Here is a 13932-nt window from a genome sequence, read left to right as displayed (position 1 = left end):
TATATATATATATATTATTTTTAAGGAGTGGTGAATCCATATCTCTAAAGAAAACCAAATACATAAAAATGTGCATTTTGTCATTTATTATGAAGCATATTCCATCTGTATTTAATGATGTTCGTATTCATGCAGTGCGCATATCATTAAAATTATTCAATATGAATATACATCCTGAATAAATTATTACCCGTGAGTTTAGTATTCATAAAACTGTTGTAATAATTACACAGGGGATTTAGCGTTGCAGTCTGAATCCACTATAGGTCAATGACCTGCTTTTAATTTCTTTTATTTATTTTTCTTCATCATCCCATTTCATCAAAGTTGTAGAATTACGAGACGATTTTTATTTCTTTCATCAGTGGATATTTGTCGCAGCCCTTTGAATTTTTTTTAATTGGATAGAATTACTCCATCTGCCGCAAACGACCTCTTGCGGTGGTTATTGCTAATACTGATATGTGGGAATGAATTATTAAAATAATGAAATAACATGTTCTCTTTTTTTTTATCCTCGTGATTTGATCCTTTTAAACCGTGCGAACTGCTGCCAGTAGTCTGTCTACAGTTTTGAATATTGTTAGTATTTTTATTTATATGAAAAATGGGGAAAATGTTACTGAATTCATTTGAATTAATTTAGTTTCCAATTCTGATTAATTCAATTTCTAATTCTGGCGAAAATAGTGGCACCAGCTGGTCCTTATGTTAAATTCACAACAAAATTAAGAATTTTTGAAACTTGGATTCAAATTATCCCTTTTATTCGAGGTGTTAAAAAAATCCCTTCAGCTTATTGTACTGCAGTAAGTTTTTTCTAAAATTTATAAATCAACATTAAAAAGATTTCTTGAGTTGATTTAAATAGACAGAAAATACGCCGAAAGATTTAGATGCATTTTTATTTTCTTTAATTATTTGAACAGTGTGATGATAATTTAGATTTCTTTTATTTAATTAAGGAATTAATTCGGTTGGTGGTAAAATTATAAACAATAACATCGTACCAATTTTGAAGTATCAATTTTAAAAATGCACATACTTCAAATTACTGTGGTCATAAAATTAATATATGCATTATTTGTTGGCATAATTGATATAATATTTTTTGGATCTTTATTTGTTTTGAGCTTAAATTTGTTTTTTAAAAGGCTTCAAAACATCATGTTTCCAAACTCACTCGAGATTTAAAAAATAAAGCCCTGCCTTCCTTTTTCTATCTCAAAATTTTATTTATTTTTAAATATCAAAACTCAATACATTTTGGTAAGTCTTCCGTCAATGTCTCATACTTTTTTTTTTATTTTATACCTATTAAAAACAAATACCATGCGATTTTGTGTGACAGTTTACCTAACATAAATCATACATATCACAATATCTATTTATGTTTTTTTAATGTGTACTTTTCATTCTCGTTTTTTATTATTGCCATTGAGGAAATAACATGACGAGCAGGTGAAATATCATTTGCAGAAAAAGAAGAAAAAAAACTGACGTTATATAGTTGCGCTACTTCCCTGACAGAACCGAAAAATAATATGTATTATTAATTTTTATGATAGGGTAGAAATTGACCTAAAAATACACCTTTGTTGTTTCATTTCTAGAGATAGGAGGAAAATGTAATTGTACACCCGTCTTTACTTCACCACGAATTTCCTCAATAGGCGTTTTTAGTTATGTGATATGAATTTTATTTAAGTATTGTTAAAAATTCTTTATTAAAAAAAAACATTTAAGATTCGTTTTTATTTCAAATTTCTGTGCGAAATTAAGTTTATTGTGATAGGAATAATATTATTTTACTAGTTATTCAATAAAATTGACCTTTGCATAAAATAATTTCGAACGCAATTTCTATTACATATGAGCCGCTCAGAAGCCAATGCGGTTAAGTCCATTTTTTGATATTTTCTGATTTTTGGAAATTTTCATGAAATAAATAATAATCTTCTTAGTTATTAAAGGATTTACTCGTTGGTTACTTTTTTCTAGGTTAAACAGCCCTTTTTTTAATAGCTTCTGAATATATTGTATAATAATTTCAGAAGCCATTGTGAATAAGTCCACTTTTTTTCAGTATTTTTTTACATAAACTTTGAAATAAAAATTAAAATATTCTTCTTTCGATATTTGTTGGTAACACTGAAAAACAAGAAATTCATAGTAATCAGGGTTGCCAGGCGTAGTATTTTTTTATACTACGGTAGTATTTTTTCACCAAAAAAAGGGGTATGGTATTTTTCGTAGTATTTTTAGTTTTTTTTTTATTTATTTATTTTATTTTCATTTCCCAAAACAAAGAAAAGTGCGACTCTAGTTTTGAAGTAAAAAACAATTTTTGAAATAATCCAAAAGTTTATTTTCTATTAGTCACTGTATCTAGTGATGATTGTGAAAAATAAAAGTTCGTTTATACTAGTAGACTATATATATTTCTTTTTCAGCTGCCAAAAGGTAAAAGTCCTAAAATTTTTAAGATGCTGTCATTATTTCAATAAATACTTACGTTTTAATTTACACATCCTGTACATATCTTGTTTTTTTTGCAGAGTTTACACCTCGAAAAAAGACTTTATACACTTTTCTAATTAAATTAATAAACCAAGAATTTTAAAAACTAATGTATCAAAAAACATTAATTTTCTCAATTTTTGTGTTTTGGACTTAACCGCATTGGCTTCTGAGCGACTCATATATAACTTTGAATTGAATTAAATGAAACAGACTAAATTTAAATTAGTGCAATAAATAAATGATCTTACTGCTATTAAATTGTTTCAAGTATTCTGTATTGTGTTCGTGAGCACTTATGGCTATAATTATTTTTTTTTTTAAAAAAAACTTAAAATTAAATACTTAATCAAAATCTTTTAAAGCTGTATTGTATGCCGTTCTTAGATAAGTGCTCGCTTAGTTCCTAATAGATAATTAGCTCGCTTAAATTCCATTTGCAATTTTCATTATATAGATAATAAACCACTAATTTCGTAACCAATAAATCAAAAATCAAGCCCAAAAAATGCTTCCAATCCATCGTTCCTAACCAATTTTACAAAAAATTGAAATATTTCTAAAAAACGTTTTAAAAGTTATTAATATTTTGAACAAATATCAGTAATATTTTTTTTCTTCTTGAATTTCATATTTTCAGCGTAATTTTAAAACTTCAGAATGGGGCATCTTACAGATGAGATAGTTTCCCTGTGCGCTTGCACTTCACTAGGTGAAACAACTTTTACAGGGGAATATAATTTCGTCGTAAGTAAAACAACTTTTACAGGGGGATATTATTTCGTCGTAAGTAAAACAACTTTTACAGAGGAATTATTATTTCGTCGTAAGTAAAACAATTTTTACAGGGGAAATATTATTTCGTCGAAAGATAAAGCAACTTTTACAAGGGAAATATTATTTCGCCGAAAGTTAAAGCAACTTTTACAAGGGAAATATTATTTCGAACAATTTTTAAGATAGCAAGCTTCACAAATAAAATCGATCATTCAAATTCAATTACTCTCTGAAGAATACACCTCCCCCCCCTCCAAATCACTAGTAAAATTTCTGAAATTGAATTTAATTGGTTTTAATCAGCTCAATTTCAGTTAGTAAAAAACATTAGGGAATAATTCACCTGTATGAAAGGTTATGAATTTTAATTTACGACTTTCTTATTGAATTATTATCAATAACATGTTTGCTATTATACAAATCTCGATGTTAGATTTTGAAATCACATGAATACGTATCTTGATGTTTGATTTTAAAATCGCGTGAATACGAATTTCGATGTATAATTTTTAAGTCACTTGAACGCAAATCATAATAGTGGCTTTTAAGTCGCGAGAATACGAAACGCAATATTTGATATAAAATCTTTAAAATACGAAACACGATTCGCGATCTTAAATCGATTAATTGGAATCGCAATGTGTGATTTTAAATCATGTGAATGCAATTTTAAATGCTTTGATAGGAAGCGCGAGTACAAATATTTTTTTTCCCTCGGTAATTCGAAAAAGACAAAACTTTCTTAAAAGAGGCTGATTATTTTTTTTCTTCCTCATAACAGTAAAAAATTAACGGTGTTCGTGTATATTATACAGGTCTGGTGTTGCCTTTCTCTGCATGTGGGCTCAACAGCTTAGTTCAACTGACTTTCTGGTTATGGAAATTCACATTAATTTTACCAAGTTAATAAATCCTGCAAATAACACCAACCAGATTTATTTTAGCCATCTCGGCGTACAATTTCCTCAGCAGGAAACTTCTTATTCCCATTTTTAACAATGTAAATACTCATTATTAATAAAGGGAACGGCTTTCGTCACTATGGGGTGACTCACTGTCACCCCCTTGAGAACAACAGCCCACCCTAGAACAAAATATCGGGGGTGTAGAACTAAAAATAAAGCTTCCTCTTCTCTTATGGTGCCCGTGACCCCGTATTTTGGGCGGGTGCTGCCCTTGTGAGTCATTCACCATTTGGGGGATTTGCTTGCTTGGGCGCCCCCATTTTGGAGTGCTAGTACTTTTGGTGATTTAATAGTACCTCTGTTGTATTTGGTTTGAGGAATTCCGTGAAAAAAAAAGTGCTTTAGAATATTTTTTTTTTCCTTATGTGTGAAGGGTAGGGGTTCACCATGGCTTTTTTTTTTCTTTCAATACATTTTAATGAACTGTCGGAATCTCAAAATGAAGAGATTCAGATTTGTTGAAAGACGGAAAACAGCTGGAATGCGAAAGATTCGATAGGGACATGAATGTGAAATAAAATAATGTTTTGGTACATTTGTAGGAGTTGATATCTCAAAACAAAATATTTGATTGTATTTTCAATGGCAAGTAATGGCCTCTAACATTTGATTTGCATTATTTAAAAAAAAAATAACTAATTTCTTTTTAAAATAACTCTGTGTATTGTTAAATTAACTGATTATGTTTAGTTTGTTCAAATTTTAGTTAAAAAAGTGCTGAATGACATTTTCCACGAAGTGTATTAAATAGTCCTGATACAGGTTTACTATACTACTCCACAGGGAAAACCTGGAAAATACAGGGAATTCAAAAATCATCTAAACATAACAGGGGAATTATGAGTTTTTCCTTGCAAATTAGGAAAATGCAGGGAATTTTGTTTCTTATTTCCGCTTTAAAAAAAAAAATGGCGACCTCTCACAGCTCAAACTATGGGATATATTAAAATGATAGCTATACTATACTATTCATAGTTCATCTATATTATACTATTTCATTAGCTATAGTATTGTTTTAAGGTTATTGAGCTGTTTCTGTATGTTTTTCCAGCAATTAAAACTAGTATAGGTAGCCTACTATAGCTCGCACAAGAGTGATTGTGTATTTGATCTTAATATATTGTGTATAATATGTACAAGGAAACTGCCAGATTTTGATGGCAGTCCTGTGTGTAATTAAATATTCCCAAGTAAAAGTATGTTATTTGTATAAATTAGGTTTTATTTTTTTGATATTTATCTGTTATTGTAGTTCAACATCGCTTTGGCATTTCTTCGAAATTTCGCATATTTTTACATAAGTTGTGTCAAATTTTTTTTTTTTTTTTGCAATATAGTGAAAGTTGTTCTATTCCGTTCCATATCTTGTTTTCTCGTGTCCATACCTTAAATCAGGGTTTCTTAACCTGTGGTCCATGGACCCTTTAGGGGTCCATGAGTCAAATTTTGGGGGTCCGTCGACTACTCCTAATTTTTAAAATGTTTGGAAGCCTTCCCATTGCTTGTAAAGTGAGCCGTGGCAGCTATAATACCGTTTGCTACAGTGTATCTTTGCGAAGCGAGATTTTCCACACTTGTGACAATAAAAACAAAACATCAAAATCGATTGAATGTTGAACATGATATGCGCATTGCTTTGTTGCGAACCTTTTCCTCAATTCAATTTAATTAAGGAAAAGCAGCAACAACCTTCACATTAAAAATATTCATTTTTTAAAATTATATGTCTCCTAATAATTGATGTTTTTTGCAATTATTTTTTTCACTGGGGGGTGGTTCGTGACTTCTTAAAATTTTTAAAAGGGGTCCATTCTACCAAAAAGGTTAAGAAACACTGCCTTAAATAAAGATGTCTACACGACTTCATTTCTTATAGCTTTCTTTCATAATTCAAATAACTGGAATTAAGGATTATGAGAGTATTTCCTGATTATAGTAACCATATTTAAACTGTGTAAATGTGTATTTAACATGTAACCACCAATTGGATTTTAAAAGTGCATGCTTACAATTCAACCCTTTTGATAAAAATAAAGAGCGTGGAACTATGTCGTTCAGATTTTTTTTTTCTCCATAAAAAAAATCACTATTGTTGTAGATTTGCTTTGGTCGCTACATGTGGCATATAACTTAACGCTCAACATGCGTGAAAATGTGTTTTACAACTCTTTTTTATGGCTTCTTTTCAGCAGTTGTAAGTTCGACCTTACCATCATTTCCGGCATATGAGATAAGCAGATGTTCCGCTCTTAAACCATTCATGTTAAATAACCGGTCTTTTATTTTATCCTCTCCATGTAATCAAAGAGGTGTTACGAAAACATCTTTATGTCTTTTTTTTCCTTCTTTCACCCCATCTCTGTTGTCGTATCTATGAATTCTTTATTTAAATTAAGTTGAAACGATTCGTTCTAAATCGAATCTAAATTGTTTTATCTTGATAGAATAGATCTAAGTTCAATTACGCTCAGATTTATGAGAAGGTTTATTAACATCCCGTAATCATCTGCGTCAGTTGATTGCGAATTCTGTGGTACAGGTACTTATATCACTTAAGGCGTTTGAAATCGGAAGGATGCATAAAGATTTAACATTAAGTTGGTACTTTTTCGAGCCGTTGCCTTATCTTCGTATTGTATCATCAAATATTGTTAAAAGATGTAGTATCTTAAAAATGTTTTCTATCGGAATTAACTCTTTAGCACCAATTAATTTTGTCACATTGAGCATGAATTGTCAGTCATTTTTCGAATTTCTTCTCGCTCAGCATAATCACATCTTCTTTCATGTTAAAATAACCGGTCTTGAATTTTCTCGTCCCCGTATTATCAAAATATAAATTCTTTGTTTAACAAAGTTGAAGGGATTGTTTAACTATTACAACGTTGTTTAACTATTGAATCTAAATATTTAACTTGATAGATTTAGGTTCAGTTACGCTCTGTTCTGAGTTTAAAATCGAAAGGATTCATTAGAGTTTAACGAAATTCAGTTCAAATTTTAAGTTCTTACTTTTCAAATGCTCTACTAGTTGCGGTGTGATACTAACCTTATTTTATATTCTTAAAAATTGTTATCAGATATAGTTTCTTAAGAATTTTTATCGGCACTGATTAATTTTTACCACCTTGAGCACGAATTATCGCTCGTTTTTCGAATTTCGTTTAACGCAGCATAGATAGTCGAATCCGACTACTTTTACGTTAGAGTCGTGATTCCTCAATAGATAGTGCATTCGCCTTCCAATGAGGTGAACCTGATTCGAATCCCAGCGATGACTGGTAGATACGAATTCCGCATCCGGCTTGCACCGAGCACAGTGCTAACATAAAATATCCTCAGTGGTAAACGGATGATGGGTTAGAGTCCCTTTGCCGTCGGGCTAACCATGGGAGGTTTTCGTGGTCTTCTTCTCCATGTAACGCCAATACCGGTTGGTTCCATCAAAAAAGTCCTCCACGAAGTCAAATTTCTCCCAATACTTAATCCTGGAGTTCCCTTGTCTTATAGATTGGGGTTTAAAATTACAAGGCAATGGAGTTAAACATTAATAGTCATAAATCCAAAGAGTTGGGTCGGCTGTTCGACGACTGTTATAAAAAAAAAGTTAAGCGTTAAACTGTACATTTAAACAAATCTAATATCAATCCGATTCTGCAAGATTTCTGAAATTAAATTGTTCAAAGATAACTGTTCCAATACAGGCGGATCAATTGGTTTTTGCGCTGACAATTGTCTCCAGTCGTCGGATCAATTGGCTATGCAAAACGTATCGAAAAAGAATTATGTAGTAACAATAAAATGTAACTTCTTTTAAGCATATTAATCTCTTTAAAGCTTATCAAGCTTTATTATAATTGAATTTGAGTTAGTTAAACGCTATTTTTTACCTAAGCTAGATTCGAATTACTGCTGATTTGACGTATTTTTACGTTATGCTTCATTCATGGTTGCGATAATTCAAAAAACTCTGCAGCTGCCCTAATTTGCATAAACGTAACATAATGACTAACCTATGGCGTTATAGAACATTTTGTTTCAATGTGAAGTTTAACTTTCAGATATCTCACCAAAACTCGTCTTTTGATACAAAAATAACTTTTTAACCTCTTCTTATGAATTTACCTAATTGCTAGCCACATCCTATCTTTGCCATAAAAATGTTACTTATTATAGGCTCAAAATTACTGTGTAAATGGGTTAACAGGGCAATAAAGTATGTAGCATTTCAATTCAAACATCATTTCTGAGAAACCAATTAAGGATATTTTTATAGTTCTATCATAGCATCACTTTTTGATGTGGGAAATTGATACAATATCTTTTGAGGGTGCGGCTAATTGCTTACCATCCCAAATGTACCCTCTTCAAACATTATTTAGATATGTGAAAACAGCTGTTATTTGTTGCTTAGCAACACCGCTGCTAACTCATTTCTGTGCACACATTATTTATGGGAATACCCGCCGATTCCCACTCCCTTGGGGGATTTGATAACTTTTGTTGGAATAGATCATTTAATCAAAAGTCTGAGTTTTTCACCCTCTATGAATATATTTAGTATGAATATTTAATGAGTTTGGTAATGGTGGGAGAATTATATGGTCTTGTTGCTGTCTTAAAATATAATAGAAATTTCCATTCACAAATTAATTTATAGCCAAACGGACCCTTCACAAATTATTTCTTCATGTAAACGGGTTCTTAACTATATTTTTCATTTTAAAAATCGACCCTACATTAAATATTTTATTTTAAAAAGTAATATTATATCATCTAAATAATATATATGTTACCGTTAAAGTATATAATGCAGTTTTTTCATAGAATACCTAGTTATTCCATGAAATAACTGATCGTGTCCGTTAAAGTGTGTAATATGTTATTAATTTGACACTTTAACTAGTATTCTATGAAATAACTAGGTATTCTATAAATTAACTAATGAGAGACAATTAAAATGAAAAAGAAGCAATTTAGCAGATCGTTATTCTATGAAATAACTAGTTAAACCATGACACACAAGAGAATTTTACACTTTCACGAACTGCAGATGGAATAACTAGGTATTCTATAAAATAACGGATTTCATACTTTAACGGTAACATATATATTGATATTATTAATATTATATCTAGTATTATCGAAATATTTTATCTTCACAAAATATTTTATTTTAATCATATCAACAGACTTTTAACAGGTTATTTTACGTTATTAACACTAGATTCGAAGTTATTTTGACTGCTTTTAATTTCAATTAGAAAAACAATGATGTATAATGACGCAATTTCTTGGAATTTTGTACAATATATAATTTCTTTATTGTTAATATTTACTAATTACTTGTTATATAACTGTAAATAGTATTAAAAATATTAAAAATTAATTTTAAACAAATTTCTTTACACATTATTTATTCTTTTACAATCCAGTCATTTTGACTGCTTTTTTGGCATTATAGGTATATACTGAGTTTCAGTCTTTCTAGTGTTAATGAACTTTTTATTTTTTCATTTTATAAAACACTATGCACTATATTTTTCCTCTTTAAAACAGACCCTTCAAAAATATTTCTTTGGCGAAACGGAGTCGTTGATACCATTAATTAATTCATAATTTTAAAATTACAACCCCTTGAAAAGCTTTTTATACCTTATTTCCCCTCTCAAAGAACAAGACCTTATTTACATAAATGCATTCACAAAAACAGCAGTGAGAATCCGAAGTATTTCTGATATAAATATCAATTATAAATATTTCTGATAATAAAAAAATGTCTTTCTCTTTTAGATATTCGCCAACAACTGAATGAACAACTGAAATGCCTGGATACACGAGTGGAAACACAAGTAAACTTGGTGGCTGAAATTCAGGACTACTTCAGACGGAGAGCTGAAGTAGAACTGGAATATTCCAAATCGCTGGAGAAATTGGCCAAAGGACTCTCACTGAGACATAAAGCTGAAAAACAAAAGTAACTATAATTTTTTTTGTCATCACCTTCATCAACTTTGGAATTTTCATTATCTATCAAGCCTGAAAAATGTTTAATCCTTCTAAAAAAATAAAATGGGCTGATAATAAAATAGCAATCCCTGTTCCAATTTTTTTTTATTTCAAAAATATACAGTCAAACCCCGCTATAGTGAACCTTCAAGGGACCGAAATTTTGGTTCACTATATCCGTTATGCAGGCAATTTAACTAATGGTTCCCAAACTCCTCTCTTTTAGTACACATTATTCAAATAAATGACTGAAAAATATCATGTAGTAGGAAAAAATTTTTTTATTTTTCATTACTCTTCGTCTTACGTGCAAAATAAAAAATTAGTAATTTTTAGCTGATGAGCAATCCTTAGCATCAAATATGGAAACACTCTTCCCGACTCTCAGATAATTTTTCCCGAATTTCTGTCATTCTGCTTTTTAAACCTGTCTAACCTGCCATTCGAGCACATAAAAGAAGTATCATAAAATCGCTTAGCAAATTCATCGACATTTGTCCAAATACTGTAATAAAAAAGATTGCGGCTTCTTCGACTGGTGAACCACCAACATCCTTGTGATCTGCCTTTCTAAACTTTTTTCTACCATCTAAATTTTTTTTCATGAGCAGAAATTATTAATTGCCCATTTTTCCATATGTTACAAGCTGCAGATTTGGATAGTTTATATTCCCTGCAAATATCAACTTGATTGCGTCCAATTTTAATTTTTCTGATATTCTTCCCATTTTATCATCAATGGGGAACGTTTTACGTTTACTTGTCGCCATAGTTAAATTTGAGACACTTGTTTGCAGGTTTCTTTTTAACTGAACTGAGAGCAAAAAGGAGTTGAAATGAGGGTCTTATCAGCACATAGCACCCTTTGACCAATCATGAGTAATTACTCATTCCTTCTGACAGGAAATGCATATTGATCCCACTGACACCTTACAGGTGCGTCATCTGCCTGGGTTGGAAACATCTGCTTGGGTTGTTTAGGGATAGAAAAGTGAGATATAAGAAGCAAACAAGAAAAAATGCTTATAGCTACATTCCCCTCTATAGATGGTTTTAAACATCGGTATATGTATTTATTTTGAAGTAAAAATTTCAAAATTATTACAAAAAAATGAAGAATAANCAATAAAAAAAAATTTGGTATTTTTGTCACTTTTTGGGTATTGTGACCCCTTAAGATTTGTGGGATAAGAAATTTTCAGAAAATATCTTCATCAACTTTGTAATTTTCATCATTCAAACCTGAAAAATGTTTAATCTTTCTTAAAAAATGAAATGGGCTGATGGTAAAATAGCATTCCCTGTTCTAATTTTTTTTTATTTCAAAGATATATATTTGAAATATTAGACTTTCTGCATGAGTATAATCTTCTATATATTTGATCAATGATGTGATTGTTGTTTCTCTTGATTCAATATCTCCTGGTAGCTTCAATCTTTCAGCCATAGTGTAATCTTTATTTTTTTAAAAATTGTTTTACATATGCATACATTTGTTACTTCTCGTGTAATTTTCGTTCAAAAATATTCCAGAACTGGTGCATTTAAAATATTTCTAGAATATTTTAGGGGAAAAATTATTTAATTTTAAAGAATAAATTATTAATTTAAAATTTCTTTAAATAATTTATTTTAATCTATTAAAAAAACTTTCAGATTTAAATTTCTAACATTAAGTGTATTTCAAAATACATCTTTAAATCGTATTTCTCTTTCAAGAACTGATACATGTGTGTATATTGATGCACATCTCTTGATGTAGACTTCTAGTAATTATTTAAAAAAAAATTGGTTTCTTTATGAAACTTAATAGGAAATTCATAACATAAAATCAAAGCTAATGTTTTTTCTTCTTCACTAGGCGTGAGCAGTGGCATTTATTTTCATCGTATGCTTGTTGGCAACATTTAGTGTCCACAACTAGGAGGCAAAGTCGAGACCATGCAGCGATCAGCGAGATATATAACAACACTATCATCAATAGGATGACATGCATCATGGAAGATGTGCAGCGCATTTACAAAAGAGTAAATATCTTCTCTGCTTTTTAGACACATTTGCATTAATTTTGTGTATTAATAGTTTTCAATATGTTTTAATACTAAGCAACAAAAAGAAATTCCATGAACGTAATTTTCTGACATTTTTTTAAAAATACTGAAGAGACATCTGTGTTGTTTTAGGTATGTTTTTATATGGTAATTATTAGTTAAGCTATGCAATTACTCATATCTTTAAATAAAACTCAATTTACATTACACTGTTTTTTAAAATGCTATTTTGTTTTTCGTTAAAACAACTTTTTCTACATTAAATAGCTACCCCTATGATATTTTTAGAACTTTTTTTATGTTGAAATTTTTTTTAATTTCTAAAAAAAACTGAAAAGAAATCTGTGTAATTTAAGATACTTTATCATGTTAAATAATTAGTGAAGATTATAGAATTATTCATGCTTTTCAATTAACTTTAGTTACATCACATTATTTTGTGATCGACACTAGTATTACTCTATTTTATTTATTTATTTATTTTAGTAAAACAACCTATTAAACATTAAATGACTACCTTATAAATAATTTTCATCCTCAGTTTTAAGACAATTCCAAATTATAACATTCCATAAATGCTAAAAATGGGTTAAAACGATCCTTAATTTTTTCTTTGAATCTCGATAATTTTTTTAAAAATGAAGTTTAGATGATTTTGAAACAAAATACAGTTTGTTGTTAATAATTATAATTTTGAAATATTAAAATTATATCTTTTATTAGAATTGTTAAAAACAAATTTGATTTTATTAATTCAGTTTTTAAAATGTTGAAAATTTGTATTTTCGCTTTCAGTGCCGAGATGTTGGTATTGAAATTCATGATGAACTTCTGAAGGTTTTGCATGAATTACATACTGTAAGTGTTTTAAAGTAATACCACCAAAGCTTTAAAAATTCTAATTGTTCTGGTATGCAGAATTTAGATTTTTCTATCATAGTGATAAATTATTTATGCAATATGATTCTTTTTAGACCATGAAAACTTATTATACTTATCACAATGAGGAGAAGCAAGCGGAGAGTAAATTAAGTTATGTAGAAGCTCAAAGGGGTAAACTAGAACAAACCATTCCCAAAGAAAAACTGCAACGCTCCAAAAAGTTCCGCCTTATTGAAAAAGAAATTCAAAAGGTAACACTTTTTTTTTCTTTTACAAAATTCTATGAAAATAATTTATTTTTCTTTATTTGTGTAAAATTTAAGTGTATTATTAAACATATTAATTTAAGTTGTACTGGGGAAAAATATTTCTTTGGGTTTCTTTTGCTTGAGAATTTTTAAAGAATCTTATATATTTCACATTGCTGATTTCAAAATTGCAATCAGTTTCTATCTCAGAACTATAGTTTTTTTTTTTTTTTTTAAATGACGTTTTTAGATCGTTATTTGTCGAAATTTACATGTTTAAAAACGTTACCCATAATAAAGGGTTGCATAAATGTTGCGAGAAACTTTTAAGAAAGTTAGGGCACATTATCAGGATTAAAATTGCATAGGAAAGAACCCATGCTTGAAAATAGCTCCATTCATTAGTAGGGGCATTTCCCTATTATAAACTTTTTTCTCGTTTCTGAACGAGTCATAATAGGTTAGCGTCCCTCCCTTTTC

General features: G+C 29.6%; 1 protein-coding gene across 7 annotated transcripts in view; it reads left to right on the top strand.

The window, feature by feature from the left end:
* Window positions 1–13932, top strand: part of LOC107448763 (SLIT-ROBO Rho GTPase-activating protein 1) — a 217266-nt gene that overhangs the window by 179923 nt on the left and 23411 nt on the right. For all 7 annotated transcript variants that reach the window (XM_071187096.1, XM_043045560.2, XM_043045559.2 and 4 more), the window contains exons 2-5: window positions 10056–10239; window positions 12133–12298; window positions 13118–13180; window positions 13297–13455. In XM_071187096.1, coding sequence (XP_071043197.1) covers window positions 10056–10239; window positions 12133–12298; window positions 13118–13180; window positions 13297–13455 — 572 coding nt within the window. The remainder of the gene's footprint in view (window positions 1–10055; window positions 10240–12132; window positions 12299–13117; window positions 13181–13296; window positions 13456–13932) is intronic.

This window comes from Parasteatoda tepidariorum, chromosome 10 (genome assembly GCF_043381705.1).
Source record: "Parasteatoda tepidariorum isolate YZ-2023 chromosome 10, CAS_Ptep_4.0, whole genome shotgun sequence".
Lineage (NCBI taxonomy): Eukaryota > Metazoa > Arthropoda > Arachnida > Araneae > Theridiidae > Parasteatoda > Parasteatoda tepidariorum.
Note: the sequence above shows the minus strand (reverse complement) of the source record. Positions and strands in the feature narration are given on the sequence as shown.